General features: G+C 35.9%; 1 protein-coding gene across 1 annotated transcript in view; it reads right to left on the bottom strand.

The window, feature by feature from the left end:
* Positions 1-10,442, bottom strand: part of LOC145683040 (dehydrogenase/reductase SDR family member 11-like) — a 105,344-nt gene extending 94,902 nt beyond the window's left edge. The window contains exon 1 of the mRNA XM_081754398.1: positions 10,162-10,442. Within this exon, the coding sequence (XP_081610524.1) occupies positions 10,162-10,293 (132 nt within the window). The 5' untranslated portion in view covers positions 10,294-10,442. The remainder of the gene's footprint in view (positions 1-10,161) is intronic.
* Positions 10,443-27,511: the final 17,069 nt, after the last annotated feature.

Below are 27,511 nucleotides of genomic sequence, written 5' to 3'. Positions count from 1 at the left end.
AAAAAACACTTCTTTACGGTCTTCCCGAGCTTGGAAAAAAACGGAAAATTTGGGTAAAATTGAAATTTTCGAATATTTTATTACATTATGCTTTCAAAATTAAAACTATTTTGTATTTACTACTTTAGAGTCAAGATAATTGATTACTTATGTTTCTTGTATTAGAATAGGGAAATTTTGTGCACAACTCAATCAGACACTACAAAGTTAGCACCGTGATAGAATGGAGTTATGGCTACAAAAGAAACTAAAATATAATCCTAGTTAGCTTAATTAGTATAGACGCATTAAAATTATCTTAAGCAATCTTGTGTTCCCCCTTGATGGCAGGGAAGAGTTAAAATAACGGGGCCAGAATCATTTTAGTTAATATGTTAAATCAAACTGTATTTTATAGAGATATGTTCTTTTTTCTATGTAAAATTTCCGGAAATTTTGAATCCATTAGAAAAATAATTTCTTGGGAAATATTGGTAAAAACAAGAAAATATAGTTTAAAAACTATTTCTTGGCCTTATGCTAGTAATCTTACTTGCTGTAACATGGCTGCAGCATATACAGTAGGAGGTAAAAAATCCGAACTAATTAGGACCACAGGTAGTTCGAATTTTCAAATTGTTCGGATTTTCGAAAATTACCAAGAAAATGCCATTTAGGCTTACATATACTGTACGGTATGTTCTTCTATCGATACAGTGGTTATTCAGTACATACAGTAACTACAATACCGTACGTAAGACTACTTACATTTAATGTTTCTGAAGAACCTGCTCGTACACTAAATTACACTGATCTTGTACGTCACACTTAAAATTTATACGCCTAAGACAAAATAAAAATAAAAATATGTATGACAAACGATTACATATGAATATACTTTTGTAAAAACACTGACTTCACACAACGTCGACGCACATACTATTGTTTATTTATCGCTACCGTTAAGAAAGCTTCTAGCGACCGCGTTCGGATTATCGACGTCCTACTGTATATACAATGTAGTTCGCTAACAGACAAATACTTAAAGCAACAGGTTTTAATTCTACTTATTAGTTTTCTGATTTCTGGTAAAATCCCTCTTTATTCTTTGTATATTTTTCGAATAACTCAAAAAGAGATATGATACACACATGTACCGCACAAGTGAGTAAATTTTAGCAGCGGGAAATATACTAAATGGTTGAGTATGTGAAACTTCCGTTCGTTATTATTACAGACTAGCCGAATAGCTTGCACGGGGAGAATACGTTTCATTTTGAACACAAAGGGCACCAAAACTGTCACCAACGGACTTATGGAGCCCCATAATTATGAATTCGACATTAATATAGGTAATTTTCAATTATCTTTACATGTCACCGTCCCCCCTTATAGTACTAATGGGATTTGAATTTAGACGGCCGGAAATGTCACTGTTCATCTCAGCGACACCGAAAACTATCGATTCGACACTAATATTGCTCATTTTCAATAATTTTTATATATCTCCTCCCTCCTCCAAGTTGTGGGGCTGAATTTTGATTTAAACGGCATCGGAAATGTCATTGTTCATTTCATAGACCACGAAAATTATGGATTCGACACTAATATCTGTCATTTTCCCCTCTCCCCTTCCTTCAAGTTGCACCTTGAAAGTGAAATGATAAAAAACAACCATCGCGAACTTCATCTATGTTTAAAATTTTATCGAGGTCGGTCTGATGATTCAAGAGTTATTAAGTTAGAAACATAGTCACTTTCATTGTTGTTGTAATAGATAATCTGTCGCACTAGAAAACATGTATTTGTTTACATGCAGGATTTTGTACCTAAAGTTTATATAAGTGTCTATATTAAATAATAGTAATTATACGAGTATGTTTTAGTGCATGAGCATTTATGAAATTTGCCTACTGCTCTTTCTCTTAAGAAATAATTTGGTTAAAATTCACAAAACTTCACCAGATCAAAGAGCATATTAAGAACTCAGTTTCATTCAAGACACCTATTTGATGCAATAGAAACACTTCATGTTGGTAGGCTTGTATGTAACTGTAAAAGTTCTGTAATTAATGCACATCCACGAATAAACGACATAAGTAAGCGCAGACTATTAATTTTCAACTAGCTGAACCTGCGCTCTCTACACAGCTCCCCTTTACAGATACAAGTGAAGGACGTCTCCATAAAAATCGGCAAGGGGTATCATAAAGGGGATTTTTTTCGATTTTTTTTCAATATCTCGCACCGTTTGCAAGTTTTGAGCCCACTTGTGGTTGGAATTTCTAAGTCATATATAACCAGTGTTTTCTTTCTTTTTGTATCCATTATGTAGTAAGTAAATAAGTTAGACACACAATTAATTTTGTCAGTGATACAGGGAGTTCATTGGGCAAAAAATAAAATAAAATAAAAAATAAACTCTACAAACAATAAAGATTCTCTTAGACTGGAGAAATGGTTATCCTTCGTTTTCTTATCATTTGGCCATGAAACAAACACCTGAGAGATACACAACTCCTATATACAACTATGTGATGTTGGAATATATAACTCGTAGAGTATGATGCTTTACTTCTTCAAAAATTTTAGTACTACCACTAAAAATGTAATAATAAAGAACTAATGGCAATGCTGTTTCTTAAAATATTAATTAGAACTGGACAATTTACACAAAATTTGGAATCGACCAACGAAAACGACACGTCTCTAGCACTTGTGGGTTCAAGATCTCCCTGCCGAAAGAACTGGAGACAAACATATAAACTTTTCTATGAAGACATCCATATACGCATAAATCTAGTATTTTAATATATAGATATTAACTGGAATAGTTTGATTTTCGAGTCCTATTTTTAATATTCGCAAATTGAAATTTTGAACTTATATTTTTCACGCGTTTGAAAAAGATATATCATTACTAGTAAAATTAACCTAATACAAACATTTTTTATTTTTTTCAATTTTTCCAATTTTTCCAGAAAGAAATCGAAAAAAAAAACGGTTTTTCCCCAACAGGTTCAAAATTTCCGGAAATTTTACAACACTAGTTCAGACACACTTGTACTTTGCCCAGCATTAAACTTTGATGTTAGTTCCGACGCAGTTCGCTGCTGTCCTGCTTTACTAGTCTGCCCAGCCTACGACGTCCGACATATGTAATGAGGTGGGGGGCGCCCAACACCTCGACGTTTGTACGTCGTTTCCCCTTGGTTTCGATACTTGTTAATAGAGATGCAAGGGCTCGGAAAAAAACCGGCTTTTTTGGAAAAAAACTCGGTTTTTTCTGCTTTGCTTTTTTGCTTGGGAAATTTTGGGCTTTTTTGAAAATTTTGCTTTAAACTGATAAAGCAGACTTTGTTTCGCTTCTCTACAACAAAACAACTTATTTAAATAGTGGCTGATGCAGATAATAATATGAAACCTCGAAAATAAACCATGAAGTTCAAAAAGATTTTTTTTTTAAATTCTTAACATATTTACATTACGAATTCCAAGGGATTAGCCAATATATGTAATAATATTTTAACCTCTTATATACAATAAGTACTTTAAAAAAAGATACACAAATAACTAGCAAAATTGTATGTAGTATTTTTACTTCAAAATATCACACACCCTCTTTTTGAAGCAAAATAAAGAAAAACATGAGAGAAATCTGCACATTAAGAGCTTCGTTTCGGGTGGTTCTGTACATTCTTGAAATTTTTCAGTTAAGTTTTAACTTTCATATACATTGTAAGAATATTTCGAACAAATTTTTCACTGATTGATCACATACGTAATAATCTGTTACCACCTATCAGGTACTTCGGATCTGCAAAATCGGTAAAGCTCCAAATTCTGTAATGCACTGGCTGCTCCTTAAGCTTGTTCAGAATCGGGAAAGTATCGAATTTTCTGTTCATGGATCATATACCTAATAGACGGTTCATCTGAGCGTATGGTTTCCTAGGCTGTAGAATATATAACCACCATCACGGTTTATCCAATGCTGAAGGTTTGTAAATTTTTAACAAGAAAATTCAACATATGGTTAGGGGAAGGCGTTGTACCTTTGAAACAATGTACCTTTGAACACCTGTGCTTTTCTCGAATTCAGAGCTATCTAGGTGCAATGATTAAAATTCATTTGAAAGATTAAATGAAAAAAAAAGCACTACAAACGCGTTTGGCTGTTGTTTACTGAGTGTTGTGTCGAGTAATGTTTCTTTTAATTTTTCACCCCCAAAACGAAGATTTTTTGCAGTTACCTTTTGAGTTTTGTGCTCTTCGGTTTTCGCAACTTGTGATATTTATTTGTCCAAACTTGGGGTAGAATCATTGGTGAATAGAGTAATACTTTAGTTTTAACTTGTGTTCAATATTTAAGCTAGTGGAGAACTTTTTTTCGTAATGGTGACCCTCTTGTACCTATGAACATTAATGCATCGTGTACCTTTGAACGCTAAATAATACTGCTTAAAGCTACACAATGTAAGTAGTTAAAACAATTTATATATTTTATATAGGTTAGGTTACGATATAAAGGTATTAATTATAATTTTAAGTAGTTTCTATATATTTGCTTATTATATAACATAATGTTAAGACTGCTTTATTGTTCACAAGTTTTTGTTAGAACTTCTCTTCAATTTTTAATTTAATTGATAAAATTTTAATTTTGGGGAGCTTTTTATAGCTAAACCTTTTATTGCAATTTATAACTGTTAATATTTCTGTTTCTTTTTATATTATTGCCGGAGAAACATTGTAATTATCACTGTTCAAAGGTACAAGAAGGTCTGTTCAAAGGTACACGACCATAATGTAAATGTGAACAAAACGGATTTGTCCTTATTTTATCTTATAAAAGCTATTGTAATTATGTAACACGTTTAAAAATCATCCTATCTGATAGCAAAGAGATGACACTTCAAATGTACGACAAAAATTGGGGAATATTAGCACCAAAATTTCGAAGACTAAAAGTGTTCGCAGGTACAACGCCTTCCCCTACGATTCTTTTTTACAAAAAAGAAAAAATATGGAATACATTTAAAAAGAGTGGAAGAATCAATCTCTGTTCCAATTCACAAGAAAGACGACAAAATTGATTGTAATAATTATCGAGGTATTTCTCTTAACATTCTATTAATAAGATTGACCCCATACGCAGATAAAATTATTGGAGATTATCAGTGTGAATTTAGTCGAAATCGACCAGATATTTACCATTGGACAAATACACGAAAAGAAATGGGCATATATTACCCAGTACATTAACTGTTTATTGATTTTAGAAAGGCCTTCAACTCGGTAAGGAGGGAAACATTGTACAACATTCTTACAGAATTTGGAATACCGAAAGAGCTAGATTTATTAAGTGTTTAAGTGAATTCCAGAGTAAAGTCCGAGTAGAAAAATGCGAGCTTCCACGTCGAGATTGGCCTGAAACAAGGATATGCGTTATCGCCCTTATTATTATGTTTTGTTCCGGAGTACGCTATAAGAAAAATCAAAGATAGGAACCATGGCCTAGAGTTGAATGGTATTCACCAGGTTATGGTGTATGCTGATGATGTAAATCTGATAGAACAATCGAAAGATTTGATTGATTGATTGATTTTGAGTTTTACGTCCCGTTCAGCAGCGAGGCTATATGAGACGTGGACCTACTGATTAACGTGGAATACGAACCACATGAGCTCCCGCCGGGAATCGAACCCGGGTCTCTCATGCCAAAGGCGCGTACGCTAACTGCTTAGCCACGGAGGAGCTCAGAACGATCGAAAGAAATGCAGAGGCCTTATTAAACGCTTGCAGGGACATGAGTAAATGCAGAGAAATCTACATACAAGGAAGTTACGGCAAATTATGAATGCGTTAAAATGTCAATTAATACTTTTGACACAATGGATACTTTCAAATATCTTGGATCAGTATTACCAGACCAAAATCATACCCACAAAGAAATTAAATGTCAACTAAAATCAGGAAATTCTTGTTATTATTCAGTTCAAAATATTTTGTCGTCGCGAATTCTGTCAAGGAATTTCAGTCTTAAAATATATAAATCATGCCTGTTATGCTTTATGGTTGTGAAACATGGTCGCTTACGCTGAAGGAAGAACGCAGACTGTAATTATTTGAGAATAAAATTCTGAGACGAATATTTGGACCCAAGTGGAAAGGGAATGGGGAATGGCGGAAAGTTCATAAGGAGGAACTACATAATTTATACGGTTTACCAAACATCGTTAGAGTCATCAAGTCTAGGAAGCTCAGGTGAGCAGGTCATGTAGCCAGAATGGAAGAAAGTAGGAACACTTTCAAAGTTTTAACTGGAAACCCAATCGGGAAACGTCCATTAGGAAAATCTAGGCCCTAGCAGAAATAGGAATACAGAGTAGAAACTGGATTGAATTGGATAAGGACAGAAGTCAATGGAGAGCTTTTGTGGCCATAGAGAAAGAGAGAGAGAGAGCGAATACATTTAAGTTAAGCACAAGTGCACAACAAACATGAGTGAGTGCTTATCTTTCGCCCTTCTATCGTGAAGTCCGGAATTCAATCCCGCATTCGACCATTTTGACAAAAGTTTTTCTTAATTCCATCTGTGAATGTAGAGATAGTGCGTGTACTGTGAGTCCTGGCCGACTTACTTTCTAATCGTTTTTAAATCTTTGTTATTATTAATTACCAGCAGTGATAGATTTTCAAAGAGGGTTAGGGTGGGGATGTCTTTCGGATTGAAGCCTCTACTCCGAAATTACGGAATTTCTAAAACAAACTAAATAATTGTTTTGCCTTTACTCATAAACTTCAAGCTGTCCTCAAATAAAATTTAGGAATTTTAGAAAAACTAAGCATTAATAAGAAACCCTCCTAAAATACTTTTCTAAATCCGCCACTGATTATCAGTATAAAGTGGTCTTCAAGGTTGTATCTGGAAGATTATCGTTGAATATACAAATGAAACGAAATATTTGTTATGCCTGTACTCATAAACTTAAGCTCCTCTTAAATAAAAGTTAGAAATTTTTAGAAAAACCAAACATTATTCAGAAAAAAAAACTCCAAAATATTTTTCTAAATCCGATACTGATTATTTCTATCAAATGGTATTCAAGGTTGTGTGCGGAAGATTACTATTAAATCATTGCACAGCTACAGTATAACGGGAATGTGGAAGTACGCTCTGACAGATATATTGAAAAACGCACGCTCTGATGGATATATTGAAAAACATAAGTTTAATTATGTGCTAGAAGCTAGAGTACTAAGCTCTAAGAAGTGAAACACGGATGACTAAAAAGAAATGATCTAGAGAAGAAAAAATGTCGATAATTCAGCAGTTAAAATAAAGTTAAATAGCTTCTAAAATTGCCCTCAAATAGGGGAAAGTCGTCTGGTATCGGACAGCGGGTGGTATCGGACAAAAGCAGTTTTCGTTATTTCCTGCTTAAGGCGGCACCTGTCAAGCACACAGTTAATTGATCAAAATGAACTAGCTAAGCTCACGCCATAGTGGATTTGTCCGATGAGCGGTGTATCTCGTGCTTCAAGGTTTTTGTATTTTTGCGAGTGATCAGCTGCAACGAGATAGATTTGTGTGCCTGCAACTTCTCACAAAGTAAATGTATTGATATATGACTGCTATCACAGCATTTATTAGGGTGTATATATATTATAATTTAGGCGTATACTTGCCTTCGTGTTGTTACAAGCTGGTAGATAGCCATTCATAAGTTACAAGTCTTTCGGCTGGTATCGGACAAAAGAGAATCGGGTGGTATCGGACACAACACTGGTAAGTAAACTTGACGTTTTTAATCGTTTCTGGCCTTTTCAGGAAACCATGGGGAAAATACGTGGCAATTAGAATGAGAAAAATATGAAGTTGGCCATGGACAAAGTTATTTCCAAAGAAGCACGTGCGGCCAGTGCTAGATCTGGTGTTCCTTAGAGTACATTAGAAGATCGTGTTGGAAGGGAAAGAGGTAACAGCTAAGCTTCGCTGCTAGGATAACAAAGGCACATCTAGTAGAACGTGACCAAGAAGAAATTCTATACAATCATGTAAAGGCTTTGTATAGTTAACTAGCCTAATGCCACTAAGAATATCAGAATTTTTTAAACTAGTTTATAAACTTGCTGAAAAACTAAACATTATAATCTGCGGGGAATCTTTTGATGAGTGGATACAGCGCAATATATGTAAAAACTTGGTACATGATCAATGTCAAAATTTTGAAGGCAGACTATTTTATCATTGTGATTTATGTCAGAATAAAAAATAACAACTCTTGATGAGACTAAGAATTATAAGATATATGTTTTACTCATATTTTAAGCTCTATTTCAAAACGTAATAAAACTCTATTTTGTGTGTAAGAACTCCTGTAAGTAAACAGCTAAAACAGCTAATATTTACAATTTGTTCTGTTATTAAATTGCTTCAAAAGACTAATTCTCTATAGTTTTATGTTTGTCCGATACCACCCTCCACTTTTTAAGAACGCTAATTTGTGTTCCTTTGATTTTTTTGACAAAAATATATATTATTAGTTTTTACCTATCAAGTCACCTTTAACACGTTGTGTGTAAGATACCAAGGTATCATTTTGTGCATTAAGTTATTTGATATAGCTATTTTTCAGCATGACAAACTAAAAAAAGCTAAGGTGTCCGATACCAGACGACCTTCCCCTACTACTTTCTTTATGTTTACTTTAATTCATAAACCATGTGCTCCATCCATCATGATGGTGAATTTCAGAGCGAAATATGACATTCAGGTCATGAAATCTTATTTAACTTTAGAGTATACTATAAAAAAGCTATTTAAACAGAAAAATCATGAAAATGAAAAAAGCCAAAATTTCCAAAATTCTCGTTTTTTCCCCAAAAAAGCCGGCTTTTTATGTGCAAAAAACCATCGATTCAAAAAAGCCGGCTTTTTTGCATCTCTACTTGTTAAAGACACTCACCACAGCAGTCCTCGAACACCTGACAAGTCCTGCAGTTACCGAAATTCTCGTGCCGAGTGTTTCTGAGGAGTACTTTCTTCAAAATAATAACAAAAATTATAGAAAGATTTTTACGAGCTGTCTCGACTCGAAAATTCGAGTCGAGAAATACGTTTGTCTCGACTCGTCTCGAATTTTACAAAGTGTTTCTCGACTCGAATTCGAGTTGAGTCGAGTAGAGATTCGAGACATGTCTCGACTCGTGCGCATCCCTAGTGACTGTACAAAATTTATGAACTGATTGTTTCTTAACTTGATCTAGAAGTTATCAAAACCCTTCTGCGTCAGAAGATGTCTATGAAGAGTGTGATATAACAACATTTAAACTATATTTATCATTAGAATATATTGTGTAATGACTTGTAGAAAAAATACGTCTTTGAATGTTGATAAGTGCTCCTCCCTATGTTTGTAAAATCACTTTATCAATTTATAGGTGTTATACTATGAATCGTGTTATACTGGATGAACTCGTGTTATCTGCGAGCAGTAGATTTCCAGGTTTTTCATTGGTATATTATATTTTATGAATTAAAATATCTACAAATGTCAAAGTGAGATTGGACAATTGCTGCCCGTCAATGGAGTCCCAAGTGAAGCCCCTGTCTACAAGACTCGTAAAACTTCTCGTCTTGTAGAGAATTTAAAAGTGTACTTCTGGCCTCGTAAACAATATTACTGGTAGGAGGTTCACGGTGGCTCAGTGGTAGAGTGCTTACTTGTGGTGCGTCAGGTCTCGGGTTCGATCCCCGGCCAAGTAACTTTGTGGTGGACAACAACGTGTTCGTGGGATTCCTCCATGTACTCTCACATTCTCATTCCACCAATTCTTTCATCGTCATTCACTTGACTTGACTTAATCATCCGTCTCCCTTAGCCTAACAGGCATAATCGTGGGACGTTAAACTGAAAGATTTTATTTCATTTCATTACGTTACTGGTAGGGTTCAAATCCTAGCCGTTGTCCAAAAGTGAGAATGAACAAACATGTAGAGAAATAATGTATGTATAAAACATACTTTCTCCGTATATTTCATACTGGTACTTAAGTAAACATAAAGTTAGATAAGACTACGCGTTCTGCATAATTGGCTCCAGATTTCCTTATTCACAACACGTTATGAATAAACAATAATTAATAAAATAGTGACAACAAAATAATGTAGTTTACCTGTATTCTTTCTACTCTTCTTGCACAACCAACAACTTTGAGTCCATGTTTAACTAATTCCCTGACTGTTGCAGCTCCTATACCAGAACTGGCACCTGTCACCAAAGCCACTCGACCCTTCCAACGATCCATTTCAACGATGACTTCAGGTGGTTTTAACAGAAGCAGCTGGCTTCTTTAGAAGAAAGAAAGGAAGTATATAACTCTTTTTATTACACAATCTTAGTGTTTCACAATGTTCAAGGTTTACGTTCTTTCAAGTTAGATTTCAGTTACATTAAAATGTCAGCACTTCTAGTTTCACTTGCGGTTTTCGAATTCAACGTCCTTTTTTTTTTTAAAAAAAAAAAGTGCAGTGAAGACTGATTATTAGAGCAACCCACATTATGCTTTATGTTTTGTTTAATTATGCTTTATTTTTTTTTCAAATTATGCTTTATTGTTAATTTCAGTGTTTTACATTAATCGTGTATAATGTATAATATTTACTATACATCAAATATTCTAAATATCTTGATCTATTTATTAATATTTTATGCAACCAGCTTCTTTCATATTTACTGAACTTGCTACTTAATGCACTGTAAAGAGATATGCTTTACTCGAGTCATTTTTTTTTATCACTTGTGTGCGCCTTAGAGGTGCATATATACAGAAAGTGAAAGTAAAATTAGCCACCAAAAAGTACAGAAAGTGCTCAAGTTCAAGAGGTACACATAACAATATAGTGTGGAGATTTTGTGTACTATTCATTGTTGGCGGAAAGTTTTTTTTCTTATCCTTCTTTGTTTTTCTCCACATCAAAGGATTACATCGAAATAAGCTTTTGATTGTTGCATTGTTATGTTCTCAATGCGTTTGCATTGTAAATATTGTTTTTTTTTTTAAAAAAAAAGTAATGCAGTATGTTAAACTTGCAGTTAAACAGAATTTTCCAAGAATTGTGCTATACCTAGATATATTTTAAATTATGCTTTATGCTTCATTTTCTAAAATTATGCTTTATTATGCCTTTAAAATTAGCTTCTTCTGGACCCTTAGACAACCACAATCATTTTCAAGATACGAACCATATGTGTAAATTGCTGTTATGCTTTTTATGCTTTTGAGTTGCCCTACTGATTATAATGCAATGTGGATCAGGGGAAAATGAGAACCATACTTGGAAGCTATTTTCCTTCTTCCCTCTATGAATGTGCATGAGTCATACATTTTTGAATTTTAGTGGCATTTTGGCTTTCCTGCGAACGTGAAATAAAAGCAAGGATAGGAATGGCGAAAGAAGCCTTTAGGAGGAAGAAAAGTCTGTTTTGTGGGACCTTGAAGAAAGAGTTGAGAAAAAGACTCATAAAATGCTTCGTGTGGAGTGTTGTACTGTATGGGGCGGAAACGTTGACATTACGTAAAGGTGATGAAAATCGACTGGAAGCCTTCGAAATGTGGGTGTGGAGAAGAATGGAAAGAATTAGTTGGGTCGAGCGCAAAACGAATGAGAGAATGTTAGAAATGATGGGTGAGAAAAGAACACTTTTAGATATTATTAGGAATAGGAAGAGAAACTGGTTGGGACATTGCCTAAGAAGAGATTGTATCATGAGGGACGTCCTAGAGGGTATGGTGTGGGGAAAGAGAGGGAGGGGACGAAGGAGACTACAATTAATGGATGATATTAAAACAGAAAGATTATACGCGAAGACGAAAGAAGTTAGCGGAGGACCGTGGAGCATGGAAGCTTCTCAGCTGCGGCAAGTAGCCTGCCAATAAAGGCAGAATACTTATGATGATGATGATTGGTTTTCCTAACTTACGTTTCAGGTTCCTGGACTAATCAGGGCTTACGCTATGAACATTTGAAATGTAACCTTATGAAAAGTTCATTTTTACAAAACGCGGAGCGGTACCAACAACCTTGTTTTGCAGAATAAACTGAATAACCAAAATATTAAGAAAATTAGTAATATTTATAAATGAAGCATCCATTTACAAGTATAATGATGATCACTACTGTTTCTGTTATGCGTGGAGTTAAAAGAAAACAAATAATATTTAATTTTACACTTTTATTTTCCTGGCTGCATGAAACAAACTCGGAGACCGGATCTTGCTCCAGACAACTATTCACCTGTCACTATTATGTATGTATCGAATCTTATAGGAAAAAAAAAACTTTGATTTTTTTCTTTCTTCTTTCGGTAACATACAGAGTGTACGACGATAAATACTGAAACTTGCATTGTAAAAGTGAGCGATTCTTTTTAAGTTCGAGATTTCCAACATAATACTCTTCACAAATTTCAATCTTCGCCAACAGGAACAATTCTTAACTTCCAAGAAACTCTCATCTTTGATGTTTTGTTTAACGAAATTCAGTTAAAAACACCGGAAAAAGGCAGAAAATGAAAAGTGTGTCAGGTAACCTGATACCTACGTGAGGAGAACACGTGACGAAAAACACTGCAGTAGTGTTACACAAGCAGTGTTGCCATCCCAACACTTAGTTTTTCAAATGCAACGTATACAATTTTGTGGCATTAAAGCAATTGGTATAGAACGTGAAAATAAACAAAAGATGGTTTATCAGTGTTACCAAATAAGGGATACATCAGGCTCTAAAATTGAGAAATTATGGGATCCATACGGAAAAGCGCATAAATGTGCAACAACAACAACACTTCAGAAGGAACGAATGTACAGTAGGAAGTAAACTGCAACATACACAGCATGCAGTGACTAACGGGTTTGACACAGGATTCACCCAATAAGGGCACATGTTAGAATAGCCGTAGAAAGAAGTCCCATGTGACATAATGTGTAAATGTGAACAGCAAGTCTTCCTGTAGCCAAATAATTCCATTGGCGTTTGTGTAGAATCGATAGCTCGAACCATTCCCGAGAGCTAGAAAATTGTTTTGGAGTTATAACAATACATAAAACCCTGCATGCATTCCAACCACAGAAACGACAGCATAGCGCCTGAAAAGAGTACAGAAAAGCTGTAGCATAAAAGGTAACAAATCTATGACAAGAGAGTAAGTTAGAATCTAATCGCAAAGATTAATGACCTGTGATAAGTGTCAATCGAGAGTATAGGAAACGTTAGCATGGGAAACAGCAATGAAGATAAAACACACTGCATTCAGGTTACCAGTAATATACAGGTGCAAAATATTTTAACATAATACACCAATACATACAACAGAAAAGCCATAGATAGTATGGCAAAATATGTACATTTTTAGCCCAGCTGCACACTCGATATAACATATCAAGCCCGTTAGTCATTAAATGCTGTACATGCTATGATTTATCCTTATTTTACATTTGTTCCTTCTGCAGTGTTGTTGTTGTTGCACATTTATTCGTTTCTCTGTACGGAACCCATAATTTTTCATTTTTAGAGCCTTATATCTCCCTTCTTTGGCAACACTGATAAACCATCTTTTGCTTATTTTCTTTTATGCTAATTATTTTAATGCCATAAAATGGTATATGTTCTATTTGAAAAAAAAACTATAAGTTTGTGTTAAGATGGCAACACTGCTTGTGTAACACTACTGCTGTGTTCTTAGTTACGTGGCTTCCTCCCGTAGGTATCAAGTTTTCTGCACACATTTATCATTTTCTGAATTTTCCCGGTGTTTCTGGGGGTGTAACTCGGCACAGTCTCACCCGGTTACGCTTATACGTAACAGGTAAACAAGGAATTTCCGCACCGAGTGACTATCACCACAATGATTAGCGATCCACAAGTAATCACTGTACTAATATTCATAAATATCTAGCTGTCATGATTCGCATACGTCTCTTGTTAGTTAATTTCAACCTCAAACACGGAAGTAAGCTTCTTATTTCAAAACAAACGCACACACACACACACACACACACACACTGTAATATGTTTTATGTAACATAAAAGTCACTGCTTTTTGTATGTGTAATATCTTATGTTTATTTAATATGGGAGGGATTTAACTTCATCATTATTGATCAATTTCAAATGCAAGCAGTAGGGATGTTATGAAGACCTTATGACTCATGGTAGAATACATGCGCCTGGTGTATGGGATCCCTTATTTGTTCCCAGCTCGCGCCAAGTGGACTTTGTGATAGATAAACACCGTGTGCATTGGTTTCCTCAAGATTATTAGTTTTTTCCCCACTTTCTTCATTCTTTTGTTTAGTTTCTTATCATCATATCCATCTCCTTTAGCATCGAAGCACAATTGTGGGACATTAAACTTCAAAAAATTTCAGTGAACATGTACACTATGCTTATCAAAATCAAATGTTCTTTACACAACTTGTCACGGAATTTTCTTTTAAAATCAGGCGAAGGTTAAATTCACTTTCTCATTCCTGAATTCTTGAGGTCCGTCAAGAGTGAGGGGTTAAAAGGGTGGCAAATCTGCCTCATATTTCAAATTTGTCTCCAAGATCCCGTTTATTGATAGAGTAGACGCACTTGTATTTGAATAGTGTCCACTTAGCGTATACAACGTCATACAACTGGCATAGGTAGTTTGGCTGTTGAGATATAGAACACATTTTTTTAAGGTTTGATACTTCGAAGATTTTATAAAATATCGTGTCCGTTGGAGATTCTCTGGAATGGAATTTCGATTAAAAGTGACAAGACCACGGTGATGTGCAAGTATAGCCTCATGGATTTCTGAACCAAACCATCACAGTATTCAACATCGTTGACTATCGCCTTCGAATTCTGGAATTGAACCACAGTTAGAATCTGTTATGGAATGTTCGAATATATCTACATAGTCAGTCACAGTACAGAGTGCTCATCAACAGAAAAAACTCAGTAAATTCAAGAAATGATTGCCAATCATTACGGTTTACGTTGAAGCGTGGAATATAAGTTAGACTGACAATAGGTAGATCTGCAGTGAACATAAGAAACAACAGAGATGTAGATACATATTCCATGTTTAAAATCCATAAATTAATATGTGTGGTAGCGAATAAGTAGGAGTACGGCCGTTATGAATGAGAATCTCACACTTCTCAGGAAAGTTTGTCACCTGATGACCACTATTATACGGTGAGAATCCAGCCCCATAGACGTTGATATGAATTCAGACCTCTAGCAACCAACACAAGTTTATCAAGTTGATTGTGGAAGCTGAATCAGAGTGGCTATCAAAAGGATTTCAGATCGAGGAATATATAATGTTTGGCCACTAGAGGGCCATTTTTTTAAAAAATAGCCGAAGATAACGATATTCTGAATTTCAGTAAAAATGAATGAAACCGTGATATGTTGTAGAAATTGTGATCCTGAGAAAAAGTCTCAATGTGTACAACCATCCAACACTGACCATTTGGCCACTGCAGAGCCACTTTTTAAAAAAGAGCAGAAGGTAACGTTATTCTGGATTTCGGTGTAATTGTTTAAAACATGATATGTTGTAGATATTGTGATCAGTGGTGGATATAGAAGGTAAAAACTGAGGGACAGCCATTACCCAGACTATGATAGGTATATATAAACTTTCAAAAATATATAAATAACAGCTTAAATTATTTTGTCACTGAAGAAACTGGGTGGCCTAAGCCTCCCCGGCCCTGGCCTAGATCCACCACTGATTGTGATCCTGAAAAACAGTCTCAATGGGCACAACTACCAATCAGTGACCATTTGGCCACTGCAGAGCCATTTTTTTTAAAAAAGAGCAGAAGGTAACGGTATTCTGGATTTCGGTGGAATTGTTTGAAGCTGCCATATGTTGAAGATATTGTAATCCTGAGAAAATGTCTTAATGAGCAAAACCACCAATCACTGACTGTTTGGCCAGTACGAGACCACTTTTTTGAAAGAAGCCGAGCCGAAGATAATGATATGCTGGATTTCGGCCAAAATGACAGAAACCGTGACATGTAGATATTGTCATCCTGATAAAAGAGCCTCAATGGACACAACCACAAGTCACTAATCGTTTGGACACCATAGGGTTACTTTCTTGAAAACAGCCAAGTATGACGATGTTCTGGATTTCTGTAAGAATGAGTAAATTTGAGAAGTCTCGTAAGTCTCTTGAGAGAAAGTCTTAATGGATACAACCATCAATTGTTGACCGTTTGGCCACTACAGATACAGACTTTTGAAAACAGAAGGGAATAACGATATTTTTGATTACGGTGTAAATGAATGAAACTGTGATACGATGTAGATGTCATTATCAGGAGAAAAATTATCTAGGGTTTTCCAGGGTTTCCCTTTGTCCCTCAAGATGAACATCGTAATGTTGTCTATGCTTAAATGATGTTAGCCGCCACTCTCCTAATCCCTTTTCCGGGTTGTGCGATAAGATTTTTCATGGCTTCACAAAATTCCAGAATATTCTTACCTTCTGCTGTTTTAAGAAATGAGATCCCGTAGTTGCCAAATGGTCAGTGGATTGGTGGTTGTGTCCATTGAGACGTTTTCTCAGGATTACAATATCTACAATATATCACGGTTTCAACCAATTCCTCCGAAATCCAGAATACCTACTTTCTGCTGTTGTCAAAAAATGTGGTCCTTAAGTGGTTAAACGATCAGTAATGGGTAGTTGTGCCCATTAAGACTTTTTCTCAGGATCCAATATTAACAACATATTATGGCTTCAAGCAATTTCACCGAAATTCAGAATACAGTTACCTTCTATTGTTTAAAAAAAGTGGCCTCATAGTGGTCAAACGGTCAACAACATATCACAGTTTCAAGCAATTACACCGAAATCCAGTGGGGGAGAGAGAGTCTCCCTCCAACGGAGCATCAAGCCCAAAAAGTGATATCAATAAAGATAAATAAACATCCTAACTAATGATGCCACGTGTATGGCCATTCTTGCATACAGTGTTGCAAACAGTGTTGCCGACTTCGAGAAAATGAACTTTTTATTCCAGATTTTTTGAATTTCTTCTTCTTCCTTTACGGGTTAGGCACGAGAGCACAAAAGTTATCTCGATGGAATATATGTCCTATAAGGTTTCCAACGACGAATGGCTTGTGTATCTGTGACGATTAGGGGCGTCAGGGTGGACGAAAATATTTTGAAAAATGTATACAGGCTGATTCTCGTAGGACACAAGTTTGGAATTTTTTTCTCACTTGGTATTGAACTTTCGTCCTTCATTCTTTTACAAGATTGTACTCAATGTCTGGCGTACACGTGAACATATGTTTTCCAGCGTATGACAAATCACAGTGTTGCCATAGTACCACAAGCTTCGAAAAAATGTATTTTCTTTTCATTTTTTTAAATTTCTTCTTCTTCTTTTACGGGTTAAGCACGGGGAAAACAAAAGTTACCTCGTTGGAATCTGTGTCTCATAAGCTTTATAACTAGGTATGGCTTATATGTCTGTGCCAATTAGGGGCGTCAGGGTAGACCTAAATATTTCGAAAAATATGTACAGGATGATTCTTGTAGGAAACACATTCGCAATTTTTTCTCATTTTGTATTGAACGTTCGCCCTTTACTTTTCTACATGATTGTACTCAATATCTGGCGTACACGTGAAAATATTTTTTCCTGGGTACGACAAGTAACAGTGCTGTCAGCTTCTGACAAATTTCCAAAAACAAAAAAATATCAATTTTTACAAAAATTTCGTCTTCTTCTTCTACATGTTTGGTACGAGGAGCACGAAAGTTAGCTCTTTAGAATATGCATTCCATAACCTTTACAACGAGGTATAGTTCATGTTCCTGTGACAATTAGAAGGGGCACTAGGGCTGCCAACGTACGAGGGTAATTCAAGTGAAAACCATAAAAGTAGAAAAAAAAATCCGCATATGGCGCCAGTGAGCTGTAAGTTGGCATGCCTGTTTATGATAGTATGCCGGATGTCTCCTAGGTGGCAGCAGCCGGCAGATGCACAAACACCGGCGCAACAACAGTTCCAAAATGGCAGCCCCACTAGCCACATGCACCGTTGAAGACATCGTTTTGGAAAACCGCCGTGTGACAATAGACGAAATTGCAGCATGTGTACTCATGAGTCATGGATCGGCACATCATATTGTGAATGATGTTTTCCAGTTTCTTAAGGTGTCTGCAAGATGGGTGCCCCGACAACTGACGCCTGAACTGAAACAGCGACGTGTTGATGCGTGCGAAGACCTTTCGTGGCGTGCTGAACGTGACGGTAATGCCTTCCTGTCACGAATCGTCACTGGTGACGAAACATGGGTGCATTACCATCAGCCTGAAATAAAGCGAGCGAGCAAGGAGTGGCGGCAGGAAGTTCCACTCCGATGAAGAGGTACGCAACGCGGTGCACGAGTGGTTGCGCCGTCGCCCAAAAGACTTTTTTTCTGCAGGTATTCAGGCTCTTTCGAAGCGCTGGCGGACTTGCATTGAACGAGGAGGGGACTATGTTGAAAAGTGATTTACTTCTGTACCCTGTGTGACCAATAAATAATATTTAAAAAATAATTGTGGTTTTCATTTGACTCCCCCTCGTAATACCTACGATTTTCTTGAAATCACTATCCGTCTTGCAAAAAAGTGGCCCTATAGTGTCCAAACGGTCAGTAATGGATGGTTGTACAAACTGAGACTTTTCCTCAAAATCACAATATCTACAACATATCACGTTTCATTCACTTTTACCGAAATCCAGAGTACCGTTACCTTCTGCTATTTTCAAAAATGTGGCCCTGTAGCGGCCCAACGGTCAGTGATTGGTGGCTATGCCAATTGAGACGTTTTCTCAGGATCACAATATCTACAACATATCTCAGTTTCAGTCATTTTCAGCGGAATCGAGAATATCACTGTCTTCGGCTGCTTTAAAAAAGTGGCCCTGTAGTGGCCAAACGGTCTGTGATTTTTGGTTGTGCCCATTGAGATTTTTTCTCAGGTACGCAATAACTACAACATACCACGATTTCAAGCAATTTCATGCGGTCGTTTGCCATTTCGAGGGGAGGCATTGCCCCTAAAACTTCTCGCGAAATCGACAAAACCCGTATTTCCTACTTTGAAGTCATCTTTGAATCAGCAGAGTTTCGTTTCTTTAATGTGGCCCGTTTAGCCAGGGGGACCTATTTTGAAAAGGGGCCCTTTGCTCCCCTTAACCTATTTTCCGAAAGAAACAAAGAAAAAAATACGAGTCTATGTATTCTCTGTGTAGTATGTATGTGCCAAGTTTGAAGAAAATCAGATGACGAGAAACCCTTGTGAAACTATCTCCTTTACACTTTCACTTTTTGGACTTAACGGGTTTTTGCCCCAAAGTCTTCAAATGGTCATTACTTTCCTACAATCCAACCAGTGGTAACCTTGCGCGAAGTAATTTTTCCGTTTGCCTAATAGGTCCATGATTATGTCTGCGTATGATAAAAGTAAACCTAGGTCCCGCTCTTCTTACATATTATCAAAAACACAAACGAGCAAATTATCCATTTCTTCTCATTAAATTTTCAGAAATTTGCAAGAAATGGACGGCCAACTTTGGAACTTAACCCGAACATTTTAGAAGGGAATGGCGTTAGTGAATCAAATCTTAGAGTACGAGTCGCAACGGTCACCACTAATGTTATTTAAAGGTGAGAGGTGAGAGTTAGTATATATTCAAAACGTTTTGGAATTCTTCAAATCAGACGTAAAGTAGTGCGTTGTGACGATGGGTGATATTTCCATCAAGATTTATTCAAGTCACGTGAGGTCATAACTTCTTCACATGTTTCAATTTCAATGTCAATCCATACTCAGTGTGATAAGGAAGATTTTCTCCTGTGAAGAAGGAGAGAGGTGTTGGAATAACGGGAATTGGAAAAGAACTGTGATTGGGGACAAATATTTACAGTCATATATCTCTATTCTTCCATATTTGATATTTTCAGTTTATTTCATTCCTTTTCTAACTCATACATGATCATTGATATTTTTCTTCCTTATACGGGATGTAGTGAAATAATACAGGAGGATTTAGAAAAAAACTCACGGATTTCATTTGAGTCTAGAATTTCTAACTGAAGTCCGAGTTTCATGCGGTTTGTGTCAAATGATCAAGAAAAGATGGGAGATTTACGGGACTATTTTACTAATTTAAATTCATCCGGGATAATATCGACCACGCAAATATTCGCCAGTGTACTTTACAATTGGAAAGAGGTTTTAGATTTTTGAAGAAATTGCAGAATACAAATTAAGTGTTAGTGGTAACACCCATAAATCACATGTTCAATAACTATAGCCGGTTTCTTGTGACAAACGACGGAGAGATTTCTTGTACGACCTAAGGAGTAGGGGTGTTCGGAATTGAGATTTCAATTCCGGAATTTTTCGGAATTCCGTTTTTCGGAATCTCGGAATTTCGGAATTTTCGGAATCTCGGAATTCCGGAATTTTCAGAATCTCGGAGTTCCGGAATTTTCGGAATCTCGGAATTCCGGAATTTCGAAATTCCGAGATGCCGGAATTCCGAGATTCCGAAAATTCCGGAATTCCGAGATTCCGAAATTTAGTATCGTGTTCTGGATTCCGGAATTCCGATCTTCCGAAATTTCAGATCTTGTTTCGAGATTCCGGAATTCCTAACTTCCGATATTTGCGATGACGTTCCGGAATTCCGATTTTCCGAAATCAAGTCTGTTAAGAGGCTTTATATTTTAGTATAAATATGTGGGAATACCAACTGAAAATGTTCGTTGTGTAACAACAGTAGTGCCAATACTGTAAAGGCCATTGTTGACTTGAGCGATTTCCAACATTTGAGTTGTTTCGGCCATATTTTGAATATTAGAGTAAACAAAGCCCTTGAGCTACAGGGACCTTCGGAAACAGACAAATTATGAGTCAAAGCAGGAAAATGAGACATGCGCTGCAAGAAGAGTAAGATGCATTAGGCCTTCTGCGTAAAATACTTCCGTCATGCACGCCAATAAGATGATTGTTTACTTTCCTTTTGATGCTGGTAGTTTTAACACGCCAAGAAGAAATAGCAAAAGTTCTGTCTCAAACAATATATAAAAATCTTATCCTTCAGAACGAAGAAACAGAATTATTAACTATGATTATTAATTAGAATTATTAACTATTATCGTCCTTACAAATGCTTTGTGACAGTATGTCAGCAGAAACATCTGTTACAGCGTCGGACATATGGCCATCATATGAACAAATTTCAAAAGATTTTCCAGTCGAAGAATCTCAACTGATAGACGATATATCATAACAAGATGAAGCAAGTACGCAGGAAACACATCTTTCATTCTATGACTTTTTGACTGAAGAGGGAGATAGTGAACAGATCTTAGAAGCAACCTCAAAGAAGATGAAAGAAGCATGAAAATGGAAATTTTGTCTCTTTTGAAATCGCGATTCAAGAAGGATGAAAGAAGCAGAATTCTGTAGAAAATTTGTGCTTTCTTTGATCTCAGGTTTAAAGAAGATAATTTGGGTAAATATATTGAGATAACAAAAGGTAGAGTACTGTATAAGTTGAGACTTATTCCAGCAGGAAATCCTAAAAAAGATAATCGAGGGAATGTTGGTACTAAAAGATTAGACAGTTGCCTAAAATGAAGGACATTTGGTGACAGGATAAAGAAGGCAGTCACATAGAATAATTGAACCTGTACCTAAGCCTTAGGGATGCAGATTTGGAGGAAGAGCCACTACTTTGGTGGAATAATCATTCCCACCATCTTTCAAGATTAACAAAATTAGCGAGAAAATATTTGTGTACACAAATAATCTTACCGCTGAGCATGCTGGGCAGTTAATATTTCTGTCCATGAACAAAGCTATTGTCCCAAAAACATTTTAAAATACTATTGAATATAAGCTAAATTTTCTCATTGTTTCACATCTCTGGCTTAGTATAACAGGGGATTCATAAATCAACACGAAGTACAGAGTCCGACATAATTATTCTAACATAAACATGTTTACTAGATTTATCATTTCTATAGGTATGCAAAGAAAGTAGACAAAATTACAACTGCTACAAAATAAATTTGAGTCTTCTACTAAATATATAAACTCATGAAAAGCATCGGATACTTATTTCCACTACTAGAAAGGATGAAAATAGTTTGTTTACATCTGGATATCAGCATTCAACAGAGAACAGCTAGTAATTAGTTATGTTCCCCTTTCTATGGATTACTACGATAATTTTTTAACATGACTGTACTTTTTTGTGCTGACTGCAGAGTTCATATTTCTCCACTCTGAAGAAATTCTTTCAGATGGTCCTTACTTCTAATGTGATGTTTCCTAACACGATCTTCGAGCTCGTTCCAGATGTTCTCTGTAGGATTTAAATCTGGTGATTTGGTCGGTATCTTCAAAGTGTGAGGAGTGTTATACACCATCCAAAGCCTCATAATTTCCGCAGTATACTTTGGATCATTGTCCTGATGGAAGTAATAACCATTTCCCAATTCTAGCTTCTGTGCACTCCTCTTAAGATTGTTTTCAAGAATTCTCTTGTATTCAAACTTTTCCATGATTCCATCTATGAACACCAGTTTCCCAACGCCTGATGAAGCCATACATCCCCATACCATCACACTGTTGCCTCCATGTTTCACTGTAGTTACCATGTTCTTAGCTGTATTTGATAGCCTTCACACTGTAACACGTCCATCACCCTTGTATAAGCAGAATTTGTTTTTATCCGACCAGAGAACGTGATCCCAGAATTCTGTTGGCTTCCCCTATACAGGTTAACAAATTTTAGACTCTTTTTCTGATTCACACAATTGACATATGGTTTCCTCGTAGGAAAACTGGCATTGTAACCGGCACTATGTAAAACCCGTCCAACTGTTCCTGTGTGCATCACAGTGCCAGAATATTGTTCAAGGCTTCCTCTAATCTCAGATGCCGGATTCTGCTTGTTTGGCTCCTGTCTCTAGTAGTAAGTTTAGAAGGAGCGGCGTATCTCGGCTTATTCACAACACTATTAGTCTGTTTGAAGCGCTGAATGATAGAGAACACCATGATTTTGCTTCTGTTGACTGTACTATCAATTTCGGAGAGGGGTTTGTGTTGTTTGTACAGATTAATTACAACATTTCTCTCTTCGACTGTTGTCTCCTTACCTTTACACCCCATGTCACTTGTGAATGCTTAGCTTTACATTACAATTGCTAGCTGCTGTTGCGAGGCACAGTATGAAATCAACGACTGTGTGGTGGGGGCATAAAACATGCATCCAGACATGTGTCTACTCGTTTGGAGACGTTACGTCGTCCTATAAGTGAGACCGCAAGAGAAATATAGTAGACTCTATATATTGTGTGCTAAATACATGCATTATGATATTTTAAATATAGTTTCGGAGACACATAATGGTAACGTTTATATGTTTACAAATTCAACACTACTAAGCAAATATGATGTATGTTGTTTATAATTCATACAATGTAAATAAAGTATTAATTATATTATTCCAATACTTCTGTCGGTCTCTGTATCTGTTTTTTTTTTCTTATTTTCAAAGGTACGGTAAATTTAAGCTATTGAGAAGGGCATAGTTACCAGTGTCATTATCACTGCATAGATGTATCTGTATATTATTCAAATAACATTCCCTTTGATTTCATAAGGTTAATACATTATTTCAATATAATATTTCAATTAATATATTTCTTAAGTTTCATAATATTTCGTACTTAAAATGTTGTTTGTACAGCATAACATTTTCTTAGTTTTCTAGTGTTACGTATTAAATATGCGTAATATATATTGTTATTATGTTATTTGTATAACATTTCCTTATGCTTCATCATGATAAGTACTTTTTATTTTAATTTGTAGTTAATGTACATTTCCATTCTGCCTTTTACATATGTCCTAGTAAAACTAACCAGACTGAAAACGCTATGAAAGGATAAAAGAATTTTCAAAAGTAGCATTTTGTAGTAGAAATAATTTACAGATACAATCAGGTTTAATGGCATCCATCAAATATATAGGATATTATTTCTAATTTTTAAAACATTTATTCTTTTGAAAATTGTCGCGAACATAACTATCCTCTCACTAGTCGGGATCGAAGAACTGATTTTATACTCGTACATCAGAGTCCAACGAAATAAAGGTTGTTCTATAACCGCGAGTACTGTGTTCAGAAAAGTATTAAAATGTTGTACAATGATAGTATTGGATTTAAGGTAATGTGTATTTTTTTTAGTTTTTGTAAATTAATTATAATAATGTATATTCTAATCTATGAAAATTTATACGAAATTTATATTGCATTAACCAACATCTTTAAACATAATAAGGTATTTTTGTTTGTTTATTTTATTGATCTTATGAACAGGTAGCCTAACTTATAAGAGTAAGAATCCGCTATTATGTAAAGCTCTGATAGAAAAAATTACGGAAGAAACTAAAATTATAGGTTTCCTTTAAATTAAAGAAATTTGAGAGGATTAACATTCTATTGATATGGCATTTCATTATTACTTTATGCTGAAAGCTAGATTGATTGTATATTTTTCCACTGCTTTTACAAATATTAAATACAGTTATTACAAATATATTACATTGTATTTCCAATCTTCCACAGTTCAGATCTATCATATTTTTATTTCTTCTTTATATTAACGCAAAATACATTTGACATTAAGGAAAGTTTTCATTTTGTGTATTAAAAAAGGTGTCATGGTATAATTGAATTAATTTTTGTGCCATGCTATCTACAAAAAGTACATAATTATGGTATAGCATTATGCAAAACCTACGTTATGAAAAACTATTTGCTATCAGCTAGTTACGGGACCGACTACGTATGTGAGCTCCGAACCACATGTTTTCGTTGAAAAGTTGTTTTTCTAATACAAGAAAATAAAAACTAAGAAAACTATGAGGGAGAAGAGCTAGATGCTTTGTCTTATAAAAATGGATGTATGTTTGTTCCAGCATAATTCTGGAACACCTGAAGCAATTTCAACCAAACTTGGTACACATATGACTAAACTAACTAACTAATTCTATGGCCTATGGAACCCGAAGATTCAATGCCGCGTTCACAAAAGCTCTCCAGTGACTTCTATCCTTAGCTAACTGCATCCAGTTTCTACTTTGTATTCCAATCTCTGCGAGATCCACCTTAATATTGTCCTCCCATCTGCTCCTAGGTCTTCCTAATGGTCGTTTTCCGATTGGTCTTCCAGTCAAGATTTTGAAAGCGTTTCTACTTTCTACCATTCTAGCTACATGACCTACCCACCTAAGCCTCCTAGACTTGACGATCCTAACAATGTTGGGTAGACCGTATAAATTATGTAGTTCCTCGTTATGAAGTTTCCGCCATTCCCCATTCCCATTCCTCTTGGGTCCGAATATTCGTCTCACGATCTTGTTCTCAAATACTTTCAGTCTATGTTCTTCCCTCAGAGTAAGCGACCATGTTTCGCAACCATACAGAACAACAGGGATGATTATCGTTTTATATATTTTAAGCTTCAAATTCCTCCACAGAATTCGCGAGGACAAGAGATTTTGCGCCGAATAGTAACACGAATTCCCTGCTTTTAGTCGACATTTAATGTCTTCGTGAATATGATTTTCCTCGGTTAATATTGATCCTAGATATTTGAAACTATCCACTTTATCAAAAGTATTATTTAATATTTTAACGCATCCACAATTTGCCGTATTACGGTCCCGACACACTTCCATGTATTTAGTTTTCTCTGCATTTACTTCTAAATCCATGTCCCTGTAAGCGTTTAATAAGATCTCTGCATTTCTTTATATTGTTCTCCTATCATCCTCTATTAAATTTACATCATCAGCATATGCCATAACCTGGTGAATACCGTTCAACTGTAGGCCCTGGTTGCTATCATTGATTTTCCTTATAGCGTATTCCAGAACAAAGTTAAATAATAATGGCGACAACGCATCTCCTTGTTTCAGCCATTTTCGACGTGAAAGCTCGTGGACAAAAACTTTCCTACCCGGACTTTACTTTGGGATTCATTTAAACATATCTTAATTAATCTAATTAGCTTTCTCGGTATTCCAAGTTCTGTAAGAACGTTATATAATATTTCTCTCCTAACCGAGTCGTATGCCTTTCTAAAATCTAAAATCTCTTCGTGCGCAGAACGAGCATTTCAGCTACGTATCCAGAACCTGGCTTCTAAACATTAAGGAGTACGAGGGTGAGTATCGGCTCAAGTGTGCAAGTAAATATATAGATAATGAATACGAAACTCGCAATCTATGGCTTCACCCTGTTTCTAAGTTTTTCATTTTCTATATGTCATTTTGAAGCCACGCAGGGAGGAAACTGGTCGATACTCTATCCGTATTGCACTAGTGACCCAGCTAGCAACGATGTATAAACATGTTAGAGCCTGCCTTTGAATAGAACATTAGAACAAGACAAGAATCAGTAAATGAAGTCTTTACACTTTGTTCAATGAGTCCTTCTGCTCAGCTCTTTTCGTTCTGCAGAAAGACGGAGTAATGCCGCCACTGACAATGAGTAAAAAAGAGTAAGTTTCATCATTACATTGTCTGAGTGTTGATGTCTATCTCATAATCATGTTACTTGAAGATTTCAGATGCTGACATTTCAGCATTCCGAGATTCCGATATGCTGGATCGACGTACCGTTATTGGGAATTTCGAATTTCAAAGATTCAGAAGTGCTGAACCGAAGTCCTCATATTCTGGAATTCATAAATTTCTAGCTGAAGTTCCGAGATTCCGGAATTCCGAGTTTTGGAAATTCCGAAATTTCTGACTGAAGTTCCGGAACTCCGAGATTCCTGAATTCCGATATTTCAAGGTGAACTTTCGGAATTCCGAAATTCCGGAATTTAGAGATTTCGAAATCTCTGAATGAACTTCCTGGATTCCGAAATTCCGAGATTACGGAATTCCGACATTCCGAGATTACGGAATTCCGAAATTCCGAAATTACGGAATTCCGAGATTCCGAAATTACGGAATTCCGAGATTCCGAAATTACGGAATTCCGAGATTTCGGAATTCCGGAATAACTAAATTTTTAATTCCGATTCCGGAATTAAGATTTTCATTCCGAAGTATTCCGGAATTCCGGAATCCGGAACACCCTTACTAAGGAGTCGATAACTGACATCTTTCACAACATCCGCCTGCGGGGTCCGATGCTTCCCAGTCTGACTCAGAAGCGATCCTGTTTCTTCTACAATTTATTCACTAACGAACATGTTATGTTCGTGTCTGGGGCAGAACGAGAGGCAAATTTGTTTGTAAATGCCATTTGTGTAGCAACAACAGATTCCGTTCTCCAAAAATTTTTAACGATAAACTCATGTTGCTCCAAAAAGTACACTATTCTTATTGTGTCCTGCTCATACTCACACAGTAGCATAGAACTGTA

Source organism: Thermobia domestica, chromosome 4, assembly GCF_964235325.1.
Source record: "Thermobia domestica chromosome 4, izTheDome1.hap1.1, whole genome shotgun sequence".
In the NCBI taxonomy this organism is placed as follows: Eukaryota; Metazoa; Arthropoda; class Insecta; order Zygentoma; family Lepismatidae; genus Thermobia; species Thermobia domestica.
Note: the sequence above shows the minus strand (reverse complement) of the source record. Positions and strands in the feature narration are given on the sequence as shown.